The sequence below is a fragment of the Tachyglossus aculeatus genome, chromosome 6 (assembly GCF_015852505.1).
Source record: "Tachyglossus aculeatus isolate mTacAcu1 chromosome 6, mTacAcu1.pri, whole genome shotgun sequence".
Taxonomy (NCBI): Eukaryota; Metazoa; Chordata; class Mammalia; order Monotremata; family Tachyglossidae; genus Tachyglossus; species Tachyglossus aculeatus.
Window position 1 is genome coordinate 3,737,828 of NC_052071.1, and position 20,747 is coordinate 3,758,574.

At 52.1% G+C, this 20,747-nt stretch overlaps 1 protein-coding gene across 1 annotated transcript in view; it reads right to left on the reverse strand.

Moving 5' to 3' along the window:
* Positions 1–15,316, reverse strand: part of OPHN1 (oligophrenin 1) — a 94,815-nt gene extending 79,499 nt beyond the window's left edge. Inside the window, 1 exon segment of the mRNA XM_038748273.1 lies at positions 15,163–15,316. Within this exon segment, the coding sequence (XP_038604201.1) occupies positions 15,163–15,316 (154 nt within the window).
* Positions 15,317–20,747: the final 5,431 nt, after the last annotated feature.

The following is a 20,747-nucleotide window of genomic DNA, read 5'->3' on the forward strand; positions in this document are numbered from 1 at the left end:
TGGCCTAACCGAAAGGGCCTTGGCCTCGGAGTCAGAGGATCCGGATTTTAATCCCAACTCTGCCAATTCCTTGTTGTGTGACTGTGGGTAAGTCATTACTCCATTCATTCAATCATATTTATTGAGCGCTTACTGTGTGCAGAGCACTGTACTAAGCGCTTAGCCCAATAATAATAATAACTGTGTTAATCGTCAAGCGCTAAGTACCAGGCACTGTACTCGGCGCCCAGGTGGATCCAAGCAAATCGGGTTGGATCCCACGGGGGGCTCACGGTCTCCATCCCCATTTTACAGATGAGGCGATTGAGGCCCAGAGAAGTGAAGTGACTTCCCCAAGGTCACACAGCAGACCGGTGGCAGAGCCGGGATTAGAACCCACGACCTTCTTACTCCCAAGCCCGGGCTCCATCCATTATGCCAGGCTGCTTCCTCGCCTCACAGTTTCCTCACTTGGAAAATGGGGATTCGATGATGATGATGATGATGGCATTTATTAAGCGCTTACTATGTGCAAAGCACTGTTCTAAGCGCTGGGGAGGTTACAAGGTGATCGGGTTGCCCCGCGGGGGGCTCACAGTCTTAATCCCCATTTTACAGATGAGGTCACTGAGGCCCAGAGAAGTGAAGTGACTTGCCCAAAGTCACCCAGCTGACAATTGGCGGAGCCGGGATTTGAACCCATGACCTCTGACTCCAGAGCTCGTGCTCGTTCCACCGAGCCACGCTGCTTCGATGCCTCTCTTTCCTCCCGCTAAGACCGCGGACCCCAGGAGGGGCTGTGACCGATCAGATTATTCCGTGTTTACCGCGGGGTTTAGCACCTAGCAGTTCAACTGAGAGTTTATGGTGTGCGCAGGACTGTACTAAGCGCCCGGGAGAGTTCAACACAGCGGAGTTAGCGTTAAGGAACAGCGCGGTTATTGACGCTACGGTTTGGCCGGCCTGCGTCGGGCGGGAAAGGAGGCAGGAAAATTCCGGTCACCCGGTCAGCCGGCCAGCTGGCTCCCGGCTGACGGGTCCGGGGGAAAGGCCCCGGCTCCGGCTGGCTGGAATTCCGTTTTCGGATTAGCGATGGCTTCCACCGATTCTTCCTCCCGGACGGCCGCCCTCCGGCTGGGAAGGCCCAGGAGAGGGGCCGGAGAGGGGGCCGGGGGGCGTCGTTAGAAAAGCAGCACGGCCCAGTGGGTAGAGCACGGACTTTGGAGTCAGAGGACCCGGGTTCTAATCCCCCCTCCGCCACGTGCCCAGTGGGTGACCTTGGGCAAGTCGCTTCACTTCTCTGGGCCTCGGTTTCCTCATCTGGAAAATGGGGATGAAGGCTGTGAGCCCCACGGGGGACAACCTTATAACTACCCCAGCACTTAGAATCAATCAGTCAATCAATCAATCGTATTTATTGAGCGCTTACTGTGTGCAGAGCACTGGACTAAGCGCTTGGGAAGTACAAGTTGGCAACATATAGAGACGGTCCCTACCCAACAGTGGGCTCATAGAACAGTGCTTGGCGCATAGTAAGCATTTAACAAATGAGATCATCATCAATCGTATTTATTGAGCGCTTACTGTGTGCAGAGCACTGGACTAAGCGCTTGGAAAGTACAAGTTGGCAACATATAGAGACAGTCCCTACCCAACAGTGGGCTCACAGAACAGTGCTTGGCGCATAGTAAGCATTTAACAAATGAGATCATCATCAATCGTATTTATTGAGCGCTTACTGTGTGCAGAGCACTGTACTAAGCGCTTGGGATGTACAAGTTGGCAACATATAGAGACAGTCCCTACCCAACAGTGGGCTCACAGTCTAAAAGATGTTGAGAAGCAGCATGGCTCAGTGGAAAGAGCCCGGGCTTTGGAGTCAGAGGTCGTGGGTTCAAATCCCGGCTCCGCCACTTGTCAGCTGGGTGACTCTGGGCAAGTCCCTTCACTTCTCTGGGCCTCTGACCTCACCTGTAAAATGGGGATGAAGACTGTGAGCCCGCCGTGGGACAACCTGATCACCTGGTAACCACCCCAGCGCTTAGGACAGTGCTTTGCACATAGTAAGTGCTTAATAAATAATAATAATAATAATAATAATGGCATTTGTTAAGCGCTTACTATGTGCAAAGCACTGTTCTAAGCGCTGGGGAGGTTACAAGGTGATCGGATTGGCCTGCCATCATCATCATTATTATTATTATTATTATTAATAATAATAATAATAATAATAATAATAAATACCATCTTCATCATTATTATTACCATTATGGAGCAGAGCACTGAGCTGAGCACTTGGGAGAAAACAGTACAGTTAGTAGAAGCCATCCCTGCCCTCAAGGAGCTGACAGTTTACAAAACATGTGCACTTCTTCCAACCTCTCCGAGCGGATTAGCTGGCTATAAACCCCACGTACGGATTTATTACTTTATTTATTTTACTTGTACATATGTACTATTGTATTTGTTTTGTTAATGATTCATTCATTCAATCGTATTTATTGAGCGCTTACTAAGCGCTTACGATGTGCATCTAGCTTTATTTCTATTTGTTCCGACGACTTGACACTTGTCCACATGTTTTGTTTTGTCGTCTGTCTCCCCCTTCTAGCCCGTGAGCCCGTTGTTGGGTAGGGACCGTCTCTAGATGTTGCCGACTCGGACTTCCCAAGCGTTTAGTCCAGTGCTCTGCACACAGTAAGCGCTCAATAAATACGATTGAATGAATGAATGAAGGAACAAACAGCTGCCCCAAGGAAACAGCGTAGACTCGTGGTTAGAGCCCGGGCCCGGGAGCCTGAGAACCTGGGTTCTAATCCCAGCTCCTCCACTTGTCTGCTGCGTGACCTTGGGCAAGTCATTTCACTTTTCTGGGCCTCAGTTTCCTCATCCGCAAATCCGTGCCCCATGTGGGACAGGGACTGTGTCTGTCCTGATTAATTTGGATTTACCCCAGTGGCTAGTTACGTGCTAAGCAAATATCATTATTCATGTATTTTTTTAGATTAGCAATTATAATGATTATTATGGTATTTCATCCATTCATTCAGTCGTATTTATTGAGCGCTTACTGCATGCAGAGCGCTGTAGTAAGCGCTTGGGAAGTACAAGTTGGCAACAGAGACGGTCCCTTCCCAACAGTGTGCTCTCATAATAATAATAGTGCTTCCCAAGCGCTTAGTACAGTGCTCTGAACAGAGTAAGCACTCAGTAAATATGATTGAATAATAATAGCATTCGTCAAGCGCTTACTATGTGCCAGGCACTGTACTAAGCGCTGGGGTAGATAGATATAAGTAAATTGGGTTGGACACAGTCCCTGTCCCTCATAAGGCTCACAGTCTTCATCCCCATTTTGCAGAAGAGGTAACTGAGGCACAGAGAGGTGAAGTGGCTTGCCCAAGGTCACACAGCAGACAAGTGGCGGAGCCGGGATTAGAACCCAGGTCCTTCTGCCTGCCGGGCCACTAGGCCACACGACTTCTCCTTGTGGATAAGCGCTTAGTACAGTGCTCTTAGTACAGTGCTCTGCACACAGTAAGCGCTCAATAAATACGATTGATTGATTGATTGATAAGGAACGTGTTTATCAACTCTGTCGAATTGTACTCTCCCAAGAGCTTAGTTCAGCATTCTGCAAACTGTAAGCGATCAATAAATAGCAGTGAGGCGGTCAGAGACCGAGATAAGGAGGGAGCCAGAGACAGAGAGAGAGACTGAGGCAGAGGGAGACCAGAAATGGAGAGAGATAGAGGCAGAGAAAAATCAAAGACAAAGACAGAGACAGAGAGGGAGCTAGGGACAAAGATGGAGACAGATGGAGTCAGAGGCAGACAGATGGTGGCAGGGTCAGAGACAGTTACAGAGAAACAGAGACAGAGTTAGATTGATGGAGAGACTGACTGAGACTCAGAGATAAAGCCAGAGACAGTCAGGGAGAATCAGAGACTGAAAAAGGCAGAGACAAGTCAGAGCCAAAGGGTCAGAGGCAGTCAAAGATAGAGACAGACAGAAACAGAGATAATCTCTGTTGGACAGAGACAGGGCAACTTCAGACAAAGGCAGGCAGTGACAGAGATAGGCAGAGATGGTCAGAGACACAGCAAGCCGCACCGAGACTGAGCAAGTTAGACAGAGACAGGCTGGGACAGACAGGGACAGTCAGAGACAGTCAGAGCAAGTCAGGCTGGGACAGACAGGGACAGACAGGGACAGTCAGAGACAGAGACAGAGCAAGTCAGACAGAGACAGGGCAAGTTCAGACAAAGACAGGCAGTGACAGAGATAGTCAGAGACACAGCAAGTCTCCCAGAGACCAAGCAAGTTAGACAGAGACAGGCTGGGACAGACAGGGACAGTAAGAGACAGAGACAGTCAGAGCAATTCAGACAGAGACAGGGCAAATTCAGACAAAGACAGGCAGTGACAGAGATAGGCAGAGACGGTCAGAGACACAGCAAGCCTCACAGAGACCGAGCAAGTTAGACAGAGACAGGCTGGGACAGACAGGGACAGTCAGAGACAGTCAGAGCAAGTCAGACAGAGACAGGCTGTGACAGACAGGGACAGTCAGAGACAGAGACAGAGCAAGTCAGACAGAGACAGGGCAAGTTCAGACAAAGACACGCAGTGACAGAGATAGTCAGAGACACAGCAAGTCGCCCAGAGACCAAGTTAGACAGAGACAGGCTGTGACAGACAGGGACAGTCAAAGACAGAGAAAGTCAGAGCAAGTCAGACAGAGACAGGGCAAGTTCAGACAAAGACAGGCAGTGACAGACATACAGTCAGAAGACACAGCAAGTCACACAGAGACCGAGCAAGTTAGACAGAGACAGGCTGGGACAGACAGGGACAGTCAGAGACAGAGACAGAGCAAGTCAGACAGAGAGAGGGCAAGTTCAGACAAAGACAGGCAGTGACAGAGATAGAGACAGTCAGAAGACACAGCAAGTCGCACAGAGACCGAGCAAGTTAGACAGAGACAGGCTGGGACAGACAGGGACAGTCAGAGACAGAGACAGAGCAAGTCAGACAGAGACAGGGCAAGTTCAGACAAAGACAGGCAGTGACAGAGATAGGCAGAGACGGTCAGAGACACAGCAAGCCGCACAGAGACCGAGCAAGTTAGACAGAGACAGGCTGGGACAGACAGGGACAGTCAGAGACAGAGACAGTCAGAGCAAGTTAGACAGAGACAGGGCAAGTTCAGACAAAGACAGGCAGTGACAGACATAGAGACAGTCAGAAGACACAGCAAGTCGCACAGAGACCGAGCAAGTTAGAGACAGGCTGGGACAGACAGGGACAGTCAAAGACAGAGAAAGTCAGAGCAAGTCAGACAGAGACAGGGCAAGTTCAGACAAAGACAGGCAGTGACAGAGATAGAGACACAGCAAGCCGCACAGAGACCGAGCAAGTTAGACAGAGACAGGCTGGGACAGACAGGGACAGTCAGAGACAGAGACAGTCAGAGCAAATCAGACAGAGAGAGGGCAAGTTCAGACAAAGACAGGCAGTGACAGACATACAGTCAGAAGACACAGCAAGTCACACAGAGACCGAGCAAGTTAGACAGAGACAGGCTGGGACAGACAGGGACAGTCAGAGACAGAGACAGCCAGAGCAAGTCAGACAGAGACAGGGCAAGTTCAGACAAAGACAGGCAGTGACAGAGATAGTCAGAGACAGTCAGAGACACAGCAAGTTGCACAGAGACCGAGCAAGTTAAATACGGGCTGGGACAGACAGGGACAGTCAGAGACAGAGACAGTCAGAGCAAGTCAGACAGAGACAGGCTGTGACAGACAGGGACAGACAGAGACAGTCAGAGCAAGTCAGAGACAGGCTGTGACAGACAGGGACAGTCAGAGTCAGACAGTCAGAGCAATTTAGACAGAGACAGGGCAAGTTCAGACAAAGACAGGCAGTGACAGAGATAGAGACAGTCAGAAGACACAGCAAGTCGCACGGAGACCGAGCAAGTTAGACAGAGACAGGCTGGGACAGACAGGGACAGTCAGAGACAGAGACGGCCAGAGCAATTCAGACAGAGACAGGGCAAGTTCAGACAAAGACAGGCAGTGACAGAGACAGAGACAGTCAGAAGACACAGCAAGTCGCACAGAGACTGAGCAAGTTAGAGACAGGCTGGGACAGACAGGGACAGAGACAGTCAAAGCAAATCAGTCAGAGACGGAGCGAGTCACACAGTTACTGAAACAGAGACAGTTTCAGACAGTCAGGGACAGGCAGAGGAAGTCAGACCGAGACAGACCGAACCAGCCAGAGACATAGTCAGACAGAAACGGAACATCAGAGACAGAGAGTCAGAAAAGGGCAGAGAGAGTCTGACAGAGATGGAGAGTGGAAGAGAGAGTCAGACAGAGACGGAGCCAGAGACACTTAGAGACCGAGAGTCATTATTATGTTGACAGGTTTGCAGGCCCCAGCCCAGATCTATGTGTAATAAGAATAATAGTAATAATATTGTTATTATTATTGCGGTATTTTCAAGCACTTAGAATGTACCAGGCACTGTCCCTTCTAGACTGTGAGCCCGTTGTCGGGTAGGGACCGTCTCTCTACGCTGCCGACTTGGACTTCCCAAATGCGCTGCACACAGTAAGCGCTCAATAAATACGAGTGAATGAATGAATGAGAGTCAGACAGGAATAGTGAGTCAGACAGAGCAAGGCAGACAGAAACAGAATAAGAGAGTCACTCGGAGTCAGAGGCGGACAGCCAGTCTGACAGAGATAGGAAGAGATTCAGACAGAGACCATGAGAGACAGAGTCAGACAGAGACAGAACAAGTAAGAGAGTCAGACTGTGAGGACAGAGTCAGACAGAGACAGAGCAAGTAAGAGAGTCAGACTGTGAGCCCACTGTTGGGTAGGGACTGTCTCTATATGTTGCCAACTTGTACTTCCCAAGCGCTTAGTACAGTGCTCTGCACACAGTAAGCGCTCAATAAATACGATTGATTGATTGATTGACAGGGACAGAGCGAGTCAAAGTCAGAGAGACAGAGCGAGGAAGAGAGAGAAAGAGGGAGGAAGAGAGGGTCAGACAGAGACAGAGAGAGTCCGAGAGAGAGGGCGCAGCCAAGCCATCCGGCCCCAGCTTCTGGCCCTGTCCCTCAACTGGACGTTCGTTCATTCATTCAATCGTATTTATTGAGCGCTTACTGTGTGCAGAGCACTGTACTAAGCACTTGGGAAGTCCACGTCGGCAACATAGAGAGACGGTCCCTACCCAACAGTGGGCTCACAGTCTAGAAGGGGGAGACAGAGAACCAAACAAAACATATTGACAAAATAAAATAAATAGAATAAATACATAGAGTAATAAATACCTACAAACATATATACAGGTGCTGTGGGGTGGGGGGGGAGGAAGGAGGGGGCTCAATCTGGGAAGGCCTCCTGGAGGAGGTGAGTCCACCCGAAAGGCCACTTGAGAACAGTCCACCACCCCCAAATCTGGAGAGGAGAGGGTGAAGTGTCACCCCACAGCTGACGACTGGCAGTAGCCCCAATGTGGGCTCCGCGGGGGCCACATGCGGGAAGGAATCCTGGGCAGGGGCGCGGGCCCCACGCTTCCCACCGCCCCTTCATTCTGGAATCCCGCCGTCCAGGGATGGTAGAGTTAGCAGACACCATTCCTGTCCTCAGGGAGCTGACAGATCGGCGGAGGGGACAGACACTAAAGTAATTTGGCAACCGAAGGAAGAAGGAAGTGGGGAACGGCCAGCGTGTTTGAACAACAAGGTGTGTGAAAGCCACTCGTCTGCTTTGTGCCCTTAGCCGAGCCATTTCAGTTCTCCGGGCCTCAGTTACCTCATCTGGAAAATGGGGGTTAAGATTGTGAACCCCACGTGGGACAGGGACTGTGTCCACCCCAATTTGCTTGCGTCCGCCCCAGGCTTCGGACAGCGCCTGGCACACAGTAAGCCCTCAACAAATACCCTAATTATTATTATTGTTGCCAGGGACAAAGAAGACCGTGGCCCGTGGTCTCCCCTTCCCCACCCCACAGAGAACCAGGGCATCAATCAGTCAATCCGTAGCACTTAGCGCTAATGTGTGCACAGCACTGGACTAAGCGCTTGGGAGAGGACGACGCAACAGAGCCGGTAGACCCATTCCCTGACCAAAGTGTGACCTTGGACAAGTCACTTCACTTCTCCATGCCTAAGTTCCCTCATGTGTAAAATGGAGATTGAGAGTGTGAGCCCCACATGGGGCAGGGACTGTATCCAACCTGATTTGCTCGTATCCACCCCAGCGCTTAGTACAGTGCCTGGCACATAGGCACTTAATGAATACCATAATAAGAATTATTATTATTATTATTATTAACAAGCATCCAATCTAGAGGGGACCAGGAACTGATTTGCTTGTATCCACCCCAGTGCTTAGTACAATGCCTGGCACATAGGCACTTAATGAATACCATAATAAGAATTATTATTATTATTATTATTATTATTAACAAGCATCCAATCTAGAGGGGACCAGGAACTGATTTGCTTGTATCCACCCCAGCGCTTAGTACAGTGCCTGGCACATAGTTAGGCACTTAATGAATATCATAATAAGAATTATTATTATTATTATTATTATTATTATTAACAAGCATCCAATCTAGAGGGGACCAGGAACTGATTTGCTTTTATCCACCACAGTGCTTAGTACATTGCCTGGCACATAGGCACTTAATGAATACCATAATAAGAATTATTATTACTATTATTATTATTATTATTATTATTATTATTAACAAGCATCCAATCTAGAGGGGACCAGGAACTGATTTGCTTGTATCCACCCCAGCGCTTAGTACAGTGCCTGGCACATAGGCACTTAATGAATACCATAATAAGAATTATTATTATTATTATTATTATTATTATTATTAACAAGCATTCAATCTAGAGGGGACCAGGAACTGATTTGCTTGTATCCACCCCAGTGCTTAGTACACTGCCTGGCACATAGCTAGGCACTTAATGAATACCATAATAAGAATTATTATTATTATTATTATTAACAAGCATCCAATCTAGAGGGGACCAGGAACTGATTTGCTTGTACCCACCCCAGCGCTTAGTACAGTGCCTGGCACACTGTAAGCTCTGAACAAATACCAAAATTATTATTATTGTCATTATTACTATTGCTATTGTTATGATTATTCCCAGGGACAGAGGAGAAGACCCTGGCCTACCCTCTTAATGAATACCACCACAACAATAATAATGATAATTATCATTATTCTTAACAAGCATCCAGTCTAGAGGGGACCAGGAGATGGAAAACTTCCTGGTTTGGAAAGAGAGGATGGGAGGGAAGCGTTTCTGCTGAGCGTCTGGAGGGGACCAGGAGATGGAAAACTTCCTGGTTTGGAAAGAGAGGATGGGCGGGAAGCGTATCTGCTGAGCACCCAGCGAGGGCGATGCACTGTGCTAAGCGTTTGGAAAAGGCTGACGTCCTCATCCTCTTTGCTTTTGTTCCTATCCCAAGGACGGCATGGCTGTGACTGAGCCCATACTGGATGCTCCTTGTGGGCGGGGATTGCGTCCATCACCGACAAAGGAGAGAGGAGAGGGAGAAACGGGAGAAAGAGGAGGGAGACACAGAGAGAAATAGAGAAAGAGGAGATATCATCATCATCATCATCAATCGTATTTATTGAGCGCTTACTGTGTGCAGAGCACTGTACTGAGCGCTTGGGAAGTACAAATTGGCAACATATAGAGACAGTCCCTACCCAACAGTGGGCTCACAGTCTAAAAGGGGGAGACAGAGAACAAAACCAAACATACTAACAAAATAAAATAAATAGAATAGATATGTACAAGTAAAATAAATAAATAAATACAGTAATAAATATGTACAAACATAGATAGGGAGAGAAAGAGAAAGGAGAGGGAGGGAAAAAACAGAAATAGGAGGGGAGAGAGGAGAGGGAGAAAAAGGAGAGGCAAAGACAAAGAAATAGGAGAGGGGTGAAGGAGAGAGGTGAATGCTAAAGACCTTCTAGACTTTGAACCCGTTGTTCATTCATTCATTCATTCATTCATTCATTCAATCGTATTTATTGAGCGCTTACTGCGTGCAGAGCACTGGACTAACGAGTAAACAGACATCGAGAGCACTTGGGAAAATACAGTGCAACAGAGCTCGTAGACACGTTTCCTGCCCTTGGTGAGCTTGCGGTCTATATTAATGTAAATGTTACAGATCTATCTGTATCTGTTTATCTGTCTATGTTAATATCAGGGCTACAGATATCTAATAATAATTAATAACTATGCTATTTGCTAAGCACCTACTACTCTGCACCACATAGCCGTAATTCTGCTTGTTCTGACGATTTGGACACCTGTCCCCATGTTTTGTTTTGTCGTCTGTCTCCCCCTTCTAGACTGGGAGCCCGTCGTTGGGTAGGGACCGTCCCTATATGTTGCCGACTTGTTGGGTAGGGACCGTCTCTATATGTTGCCGATGTAATAATAATAATAATAATGGCATTTAGTAAGCACTTAGTATGTGCAAAGCGCTGTTCTGAGCGCTGGGGAGGTTACGAGGTGATCAGGTTGCCCCACGGGGGGCTCACAGTCTTAATCCCCATTTTCCAGATGAGGGAACTGAGGCCCAGAGAAGTGAAGTGACTTGCCCAATGTCACACAGCTGACAATTGGCGGAGCCGGGATTGGAACCCCTGACCTCTGACTCCAAAGCCCGGGCTCTTTCCACTGAGCCACGCTGCTTCATTAAGTGCTTGCGGTGTGTAAAGCACTGTACTGAGCTCTTGGGAGAGAACAGTAAACAGATTGACATCAGTCTCCCCCACTCTAATAATAATAATGATGGCATTTATTAAGTGCTTTATTTTATTTTATTTATTTATTTATTTATTTATTTAATTTTATTTATTTTATTTTGTTAGTATGTTTGGTTTTGTTCTCTGTCTCCCCCTTTTAGACTGTGAGCCCACTGTTGGGTAGGGACCGTCTCTCTATGTTGCCAACTTGTACTTCCCAAGCGCTTAGTACAGTGCTCTGCACACAGTAAGCGCTCAATAAATACAATTGATGATGATGATGAAGTGCTTACAATGTGCAAAGCACTGTTCTACGCACTGGGGAGGTTACAAGGTGATCAGGTTGTCCCACGGTGGGCTCGCAGTCTTCATCCTCATTTTCCAGATGAGGGAACTGAGGCCCAGAGAAGTGAAGTGACTCGCCCAAAGTCACACAGCTGACAATTGGCGGAGCCAGGATTTGAACCCCTGACCTCTGACTCCAAAGCCTGGGCTCGTTCCACTGAGCCACGCTGCTTCCCCAAGCGCTTGTACTTCCCAAGCGCTTAGTACAGCGCTCTGCACACAGTAAGCGCTCAATAAATCCGATTGAATGAATGAATGATATAGAGAGGGAAATAGAAAAGGGAAGAGAGATGAAGAGCTGGAGAAGCAACGTGGCTCAGTGGAAAGAGCCCAGGCTTTGGAGTCAGAGGTCATGGGTTCAAATCCCGGCTCTGCCGTCAGCTGTGTGACTTTGGGTAAGTCACTTAATTTCTCTGTGCCTCAGTTACCTCATCTGTAAAATGGGGATTAAGACTGTGAGCCCCCCGTGGGACAACCCGATCACCATGTAACCTCCTCAGCGCTTAGAACAGTGCTTTGCACATAGTAAGTGCTTAACAAATGCCATCATTATTATTATTATCTCTAATCCACCGCAACCCTCGGCACGTGGTAAACGCTTAAGAAATAGCCCAGTTATCGTGCCCGCCTTGGGACTGCGGGCGAGTCACTTCACTGCCCTCGGTCTCAGTTTCCCCCTCTGTAATTTGGTGAGCCGGCTTGGGTGGGGGACCGTTTCCGACCTGGCGATCCTGCCGTTCCCCCCCAGCGCTTGGCACAGTGTGAGCACTCCCAAGATGCTGTCATTCATTCATTCAATCGTATTTATTGAGCGCTTACTGTGTGCAGTGCACTGTACTAAGCGCTTGGGAAGTACAAGTTGGCAACACATAGAGACGGTCCCCACCCAACAGTGGGCTCACAGTCTAGAAGGGGGAGACAGAGAACAAAACAAAACCTATTAACAAAATCAAATAAATAGAATATTCATTCATTCAATCATATTTATTGAGCGCTTACTGTGTGCAGAGCACTGTACTAAGTGCTTGTGATGACCTCTACAGTCACGATGGCCACTTGCCCTCCCGGCCTGGGGCAGACAAGCAGACTAAAAACCCCTAGCAGGGGGTGGCCGGGGTCTCCCGCCACCCCCTTAGGTGGCAAACACTACACACCACCACCGCCACTCTGCTGCTTCCCGACGGCACTTATGTCCCACATTACACACAAACACACCCATCCCACACACACCCACATTACACAAACGCACCCATCCCACAAAAAAAACCCACACACCAAACGCCCACACATACCACAGCACCCATGCATCCCACACAACCCACAAAAACACTCACACCCCCACACATCCCACAAAAACACCCTCACACATCCCACCGAAACACTCATATACCCACCTGTCTCTCAAAACACCCACAGAGCCCACTAAAACACCCACACAGCCCACAAAAACACCCACACACACCCAACCCCGCACACATCCCACATCCACATAACCCCACACATCCCACATCTAAACCTCCCTAAAAAAACACCCCTACACACCCCTAAACATCCCACAAGAACACCGCCACGTATCCCACAAAACACCCCCACACGTCCCACAAAAACACCCTCAGACCCCCACATGTCCCTCAAAAAAACCCTCACATGTCCCACAAAAACACCCTTGCACCCTCTCTCACCCCACAAAAACACCCTCAGGCCCCCACAGGTCCCTCAAAAGCACCCTCACGAGTCCCACAGATCACCCTCACATGCTCTCTCGCCCCACAGAAACACCCTCAGGCCCCCACATGTCCCTCAAAAACACCCTCACAGCCTCTCTCGCCCCACAAAAACACCCTCAGGCCCCCACATGTCCCTCAAAAACACCCTCACACCCTCTATCGCCCCACAAAAACACCCTCAGGCCCCCACATGTCCCTCAAAATCACCCTCACACCCTTTCTTACCCCACAAAAACACACTCAGACCCCCACCTGTCCCTCAAAACCACCCTTTCTTACCCCACAGAAACACCCTCAGACCCCCTCTCGTCCCACAAAAATACCTCACACCCTCACACGTCCCACAGAAACACCTCCAAATCTCCCACAACCCACAGAGTCACCCCCAACCCTCCCCACAACCCACAAAACCCCCTCACACCCCCACACGTACCACAAAAGCACCCCCATCCCCCTACACGTCCCGCAAAAACACCCCCACACCCCACAGAGACATCCACCCACCCACCCACCCCCAGTGACATTCCCAGGGCCGGGATGTCCCTGTGGGATCTACAGTCCCCCAGCAGGAGCCAAATGGGCCAGTGGGCGAGGGCTGGGTGGGTGGGCAAGGCCAGTCTGTGTGGAAACAGAGAGAGCAGAGCCACATCTGCTCCTTCTCCTCTCCAGGGACCCCCAAGGGCCGGGGGCAGGGGGCTGGAGGGGGCCAAGGTGGGCCAGGGTGGGGGGTCTCAGTGTGGCTCCCCGTAGCCCCTCCCTGGTCGCCCCCCAGGCCCAGCGAGGCCCCATCAGACGACCCCCTCGGACCCCTCACTGTGGCCTAGTGGGCACAGCCCGGCCTGGGAGTCGGAGGTCGTCCGCCACTTGTCTGCTGGGTGACCTTGGGCGAGCCCCTTCACTTCTCTGGGCCTCAGTGACCTCATCTGGAAAATGGGGGTGAAGACTGAGAGCCCCACGTGGGACAACCTGGTTACCCCGGCGCTTAGAACAGTGCTTGTTCCATCGTAAGCGCTTAAGGAAAAACATCATTACCAGCGCTTGAGCACAGTGCCTGGCACATAGTGTGCGCTTAACAAATAACATTATTATTATTACCTCCTCTCGGACAGCCCCCCTCGGACCCCCCTGCTGGGACAGCCCCCCTTCGGACGACCCTCTTCGGACAGCCCCCTTCGGACACAGTCCAGTGCTCTGCACACGGTAAATGCTCAATAAATACGATTGCATGAATGAATGAATGAATGAATGGCACGTCCCCTCGGACAGCCCCCTTGGGACCCCTCCCCATGGACAGCTCCCTTCGGACGACCCTCTTTGGACCCCTCTCCATGGACGGCCCCCCTGGGACAGCCCCCCTCGGACGACCCCCTTCGGACAGCCCCCTCGGACCCCTCCCCTGGGACAGCCCCCTTGGGACCCCTCTGCTCGGACAGCCCCCTTCGGACGACCCCCTGGGCCCCCTCCCCTGGGCCAGCCCCCTTCGGACAGCTCCCTTCGGTCACCTCTGCTCAGATAGCCTCCCTGGGACCGCTCTTCGGACATCCCCCTGGGACCCCTTCCCTGGGCCACCCCCTTCGGACAGCCCCTCTCGGACCCCTCTGCTCAGACAGCCCCCTTGGGACCCCTCCCCTCGGACGACCCCTCCTCGGACATCCCCCTGGGACCCCTTCCCTGGGCCACCCCCCTTCGGACAGCCCCCCTGGGATCCCTGGGCCCGAACATCCCCCCTTGGATCCTCCCCTAGGACAGCCCCCCTCGGACCCCTCTGCTCAGACAGCCCCCATGGGACCTCTCCCCTCGGACGACCCCCTCTTCGGACAGCCCCCCGGGCCCCTTCCCCTAGGCCATCCCCCTTCGGACTGCCCCCCTGGAACCCCTGGGCTCGGACAGCCCCCTAGGGACCTCTCCCCTGGGCCATCCCCCTCGGACAGCCCCCCAGGGCCCCCTCCCCTGGGGCATCCCCCTTCGGACAGCCCCCCTCGGACCCCTCTGCTCGGACAGCCCCCTTGGGACCTCTCCCCTCGGACGACCCCTCTTCGGACAGCCCCCCGGGACCCCTTCCCTTCGGACAGCCCCCCTGGGACCCCTGGGCTCGGACATCCCCCCAGGGCCCCCTCCCCTGGGCCATCCCCCTTCGGACAGCCCCCCTGGGACCCCTGGGCTCGGACATCCCCCCTGGGCCCCCTCCCCTGGGCCGTCCCCCTTCGGACAGCCCCCCTGGGACCCCTGGGCTCGGCGGGGGGTCGGGGGCGGGGGTCCATCCGTCCGCCTGGGGTCTGACCTCTGATGGCGGCGATGAGGCAGGCCCCGTCCCTGACGACGTCCTTGATGAAGCGGTTGGTCCTCTCCAGCTCCTGCTCGTAGCACTTGAGCCTGTCGCGGAAATCCGGGCTGTCCAGGTAGCAGTCGCTGAACTCCAGCGGCGGGTGCCCCATGGCCGGGCCCGGCCGGGGCCCCCGGACACACGATCACCGGCCCGGCCCGCCCGCTGACATCCCCCCGGGCCCCGGGCCCCGGCCCCACTCCCTCAGCGCTTAGCCCAGCGCTCCGAGCACAGTCGGGACGGCCCAGTGGCTCAATGGACGAGTGGCTCCCCTCCGGGCCACGCGGACAGCCCCTCGGCTCCCCCTGCTCCTCCTCCTCCTCTCCTCCTTCCCCCTTTTCCTGCTCCTCCTCCTCTCCTTGCTCCCCCGGTCCTCCTTCTGCTCCCTCTCCTCCTTCCCCCTTTTCCTGCTCCTCTCCTCCTCCCCCCTTTTCCTCCTTCTGCTCCTCCTCTCTTCCTTCCCCCTTTTCCTGCTCCTCCTCTCCTCCTGCTTCACCTCTCTTTCTGCTCCTCCCCCCCGCGTCCCTTTTCCTGCTCCCCCTCTCCTCGTTCCCCCTTTTCCTGCTCCTCCTCCTTCTGCTCCTCTTCCCCTTGCTCCCCCTTTTCCTGCTCCCCCTCCTCGTTCCCCCTTTTCCTGCTCCTCCTCTCCTCGCTCCCCCTTTTCCTCCTTCTGCTCCTCCTCCCTTTGCTCCCCCTTTTCCTGCTCTTCCTCCTTCCCTTGCGTCCCTTTTCCTGCTCCTGCGTTCCCCCTTTTCCTGCTCCTCCTCTCCCCGCTCCCCCTTTTCCTGCTCCTGCTCCTCCTCCACCCCCTCCTCGCTCCCCCTTTTCCTGCTCCGGCCTCGGGTGGGGGCGGCTGCCCGGCGTTGCAGGCCCCGCCGCCCGCTCCGAGAGGGAGAGGACCTGCTCGGGGACCAGAGCCGCACCCCTTCCCCCTGCTTCCTCCTCCTCCTCCTCCTCCTCCTCCCCCTCCTCCTGCTTCCCCCTCCTCCCTGCTCCTGCTCCGCTCCCCGTCACTCCTTCCCAGGCACCGCCCTCCTCCCCTCTCCCTCCCACTGTCCCTCCGGATCCCTCCTCTTCCCTCCTCTCCTTTTTCCCCCTCCCACTTTCCATATTCCCTACTCCTCCTTTTCCCTATTCCCTTCTCCCCGTTTCCTATTCCCTCCTCCCCTTTTTTCTTCCCCTTCTCCCCTCCTCCCCCTCTCCTTTTCCCTACTCCCTCCACCCCCTTGTCCCCTCCACCTCCGCCCCTTCCCCTTCCCCCCTTTCCCTTCCCCTCCACCCCGTTTTCCCTGCTCCCCCTTTTCCCTCTCCCCTCCTCCCCTTTTTCCCTTCCCCCTGCACCCCATTTTCCCTCCTCCCCTTTTTCCCTTTCCCCTCCACCCCTTTTTCCTTCCTCCCCCTTTTCCCACTCCCCTACTCTCCTTGTTCCCTCCCCTTCGTCTCCTTTTTTCCTTTTCATCCATTCATTCATTCAATCAATCAATCGTATTTATTGAGCGCTTACTGTGTGCAGAGCACAGGACTAAGCGCTTGGGAAGTACAAATCGGCAACATAGAGAGACAATCCCTACCCGACAACGGGCTCACAGTCTAGAAGGGGGAGACAGACAACAAAACAAAAAGTAGACAGGTGTCAAGACCTTCAGAATAAATAGAATTATGGCTATATACACATATATATCCCTTCCCCCTCTTTCCCTCCACCCCTTTTTCCCTCCACACCTTTTCCTCCGTCCCCTTTTTCCCTCCCCTTCCTTCTTCTCCCCCTCCTCCTTTCCTTTCCCTTTCCTCTGTCCCTTCCCCCAGCTGCTGCCCAGATTGATCTCCAGCGTGGGACAACCTGGTGACCCTGTATCTCCCCCAGCACTTAGAACAGTGCTTGGCACATAGTAAGTGCTTAACAAATACCATTTTTATTATTATTATTATTATTATTATTATTATTATTATTATTATCATCTTCCCCCTCCCACCACCGGCAATCCATGGCAGCTGGAGAAGGGAGGGAAGGGAGGGACCAGTGTCCAGTGGCAACAGACAGGGGGGAGATGGGTGGAGAGAGGTGGGCAGCCACATGGAGCAGCCTGGGAGATGTAGTCTCTCAGTGCCAGGCCCCAGCCCCAGAGGTCAAGGGTCAAGCTCACTGACCCCGACTCCCACCCCCTCCCACTGATCTGAAGCGACCCACCGCGTGGCTGGGGCGGCCGGGAAATGATCCCAAAACCTTCGCTTTTGATTCCCCAAAGCGCCGCCCCATCACCCATCTTCCCTTGGCCCACCCGGCTGCCCCGGGAGATGGTGGGAAACCATCCCCATTGTCATTATCCCCATCGTACAGATGAGGAAACTGAGGAACGGAGAGGTTAAGCGACTTGTCCACTGTCACATGGCGGGCCGGGAGCAGAACAGGGGCTTTTCCATCGAACCAAGCCGGGTGGCTGAGCCGGGACCAGAGAATCCGATTCCCCCCGGGTCTCCTGGGACTTGCCTAAATCTCAGGCCTCCATCTGTTCCTTCCCCGCTGCTTTCACATATGCCTGTGTCTCCTCTATCATAAAAAAATCTCCGAATCCCTCCAGTTATCGCCCCATCTTCCTCCTACCACGCCTCTACAAATGCTTTGAGCAAGTTGTCTACACCTACCGCCTCCACTTCCTCTCCTCCAATTCTTGACTCCCTCCGGTCCCGCTTCTGTCCTCTTCACTCCACAGAAAGCACACTCTCAAGGGTCACCAGTGATCTCCTTATTGTCCGAATCCAACAGCCTCTACTCCATCCCAATCCTCCTTCTCCTGGAAACATTATCCAACCTCGGCTTTGCCGACGCCGTCCTCTCCTGGTTCTCCTCCTATCTCTCCGGCCGCTCCTTCTCAGTCTCTTCCATGGGCTCCTCTTCTCAAAGCTCAGTTCTGGGTTCCTTTCTATTCTCCATCTACACCCAGTCCCTTGGAGAATTCACTCCCATGCGTTCACCTTCCACCTCTATGTGAATGATTCCCAAATCCACATCTCCAGCCCTGATCTCCCCGCTTCTCGAGTTTGCTCCTGCCTTCAAGACATCTCTGCTTGGATGTCCTGTCAGCATTTCACACCTAAGCATGTTCAAAACTAAACTCCTCATCTTCCCACCCAAGCCCTGTCTTCCCTCTGTCTTTCCTGTCACTGTAGCCAGCATCAGAGAAGCAGCATGGCTCAGTGGAAAGAGCCCAGGCTTGGGAGTTAGAGGACGTGGGTTCTAATCCCGGCTCCGCCGCTTGTCAGCTGTGTGACTTTGGGCAAGTCGCTTCACTTCTCTGTGGCCTCAGTTACCTCATCTGTCAAACGGGGATTAAGACTGTGAGCCGCATGTGGGACAACCTGATCTACCCCAGCGCTTAGAACAGTAAGCGCTTAACAAATACCATCATCATCATTATTATTATTAAACTGGGTCCTTTGACTCCCAGGGCTGTGCTTTTTCCACTAGGCCTCGGTTGAGTGAATTAATGAATCAGAGCCATTATTCAGTGAGTTAGAAGAGGCATCATTTCACAGCTGAGGAAACCAAGCCCCCGACAAGTTGATGCAGCAGACGGCCGAGTGACAGAGCCCGACTTGGAACCCGGGTCTCCGGACTCATCCGCGCTGGCTCCTATCTTGACGTCGGGTTGACATCTTTCCCCACAGAGTGAGGCCGGCTAGTTATCCCGAGACAGACGGGACCGGACGTGGGATGTGGGATCGCCGCTGTGGTCTCCCCACAAAGGCAGGGCTCAGAACACAGGCGCTCTATCAGCAGGAACAAAGCCCCCTCTCAAACCTTAGGCGGTCGCAGCTTGGGGAGAGACTCTCCCTCTGGGGTCTGGCGGAGGAACCCAGGACTTCCTCAACGGAGGGCTGCATGCCATTCATTCAAGCGTATCTATCGAGTGCTTTGCCAGGTGTAAAGCACTGTACTAAGCGCTTGGGAGAGTTCAGTGTAACAACAAACAGACACGTTCCCTGCCCACAACGAGCTCACTGTCTAGAGGGGAAGACAGATAAATAGATAAATAAATTGCCGTGAGGAGGGGAGGGAGGATGAATGAAGGGGCGAGTCAGCGCGACGCGGAAGGGAGTGGGAGAAGAGGAGGGCTTAGTCAGGGAAGGCTTCTCGGAGGAGATAATAATAATAATAATAATAATGATGGCATTTATTAAGCACTTACTATGTGCAAAGCACTGTTCTAAGCGCTGGGGAGTTGACAAGGTGATCAGGTTGCCCCACGTGGGGCTCACAGTCTTAATCCCCATTTTCCAGATGAGGTAACTGAGGCACAGAGAAGTGAAGTGATTTGCCCAAAGTCACCCAGCTGACAAGTGGCGGAGCCAGGATTTGAACCGATGACCTCCGACTCCAAAGCCCTTGCTCTTTCCACTGAGCCCCGCTGCTTCTCCAAGGAGATGGGCCTTCATTACGGCATTGAAGTGGGGGAGCAGTTATCATCATCATCATCATCAATCGTATTTATTGAGCACTTACTGTGTGCAGAGCACTGTACTAAGCGCTTGGGAAGTACAAATTGGCAACATATAGAGACAGTCCCTACCCAACATCTGTTTGATATGAGAAGGGAGGGCATTCCAGACCAGAGGCAAGACAAGGGCAAGAAGGTGGCGGCGAGATGGGCGAGATCGAAGTACCGCGAGCAGGTTGGCAATGGAGGGGCAAAGTGGGAGGAGAGTAGCAAGGTGAGGAAAGAGGGGGCAAAGTGACTGAGTTCCTTAAAGCCAATGCTGAGGAGTTTCTGTTGGATGCAGAGATAGATGGACAATCACTGGAGGATTTTGAGGAGGGGGGAAACGTGGTCTGAACGTTTTTGAAGGAATATGATCAGGGTAGCAGAATATGGACTGGAGTGGGGAGAGACAGGAGGCAGGGAGGTCAGCGAGGAGGCTGATACAATAATCAAGGCGGCATACCGCTTGTCATTCATTCATTCATTCAGTCGTATTTATTGAGCGCTTACTGTGTGCAGAGCGCTTGGAAAGTCCAAGTTGGCAACATCTAGAGACGGTCCCTACCCAACAACGGGCTCACAGTCTGGAAGGGGGAACCAGACAACAAAACCAAACATGTGGACAGGTGTTGTCACACATGTGAGCCCCACATGGGACAACTTGATCACCTTGTATCCTCCCCAGCACATAGAACAGTGCTTTGCACGTAGTAAGCGCTTAACAAATACCAAAATTACTATTAAATTGTTATTAATGGGGTAGCAGTTTGGATGGAGAGGAAGGAGCAGATTTTAGCTATGTTAATCTATCTCTATTCCTATATATTCATTCAATCGTATTTATTGAGCGCTTAGTGGGTGCAAAGCTCTGTACTAAGCACCTAGGAGAGGACACTCTAGCAATAAACAGACACATTCCCGGCCCACAACGAGCTCACGGTCTAGCAGGGGAGACAGATGTTAATATTAAAAAAAAAATAACTGATATATTCAGAGCTAAAGATAGAGATTAGGTAGAGGTATAGATGGATATAGATACAAATGTGTACACATATATATTTCTAA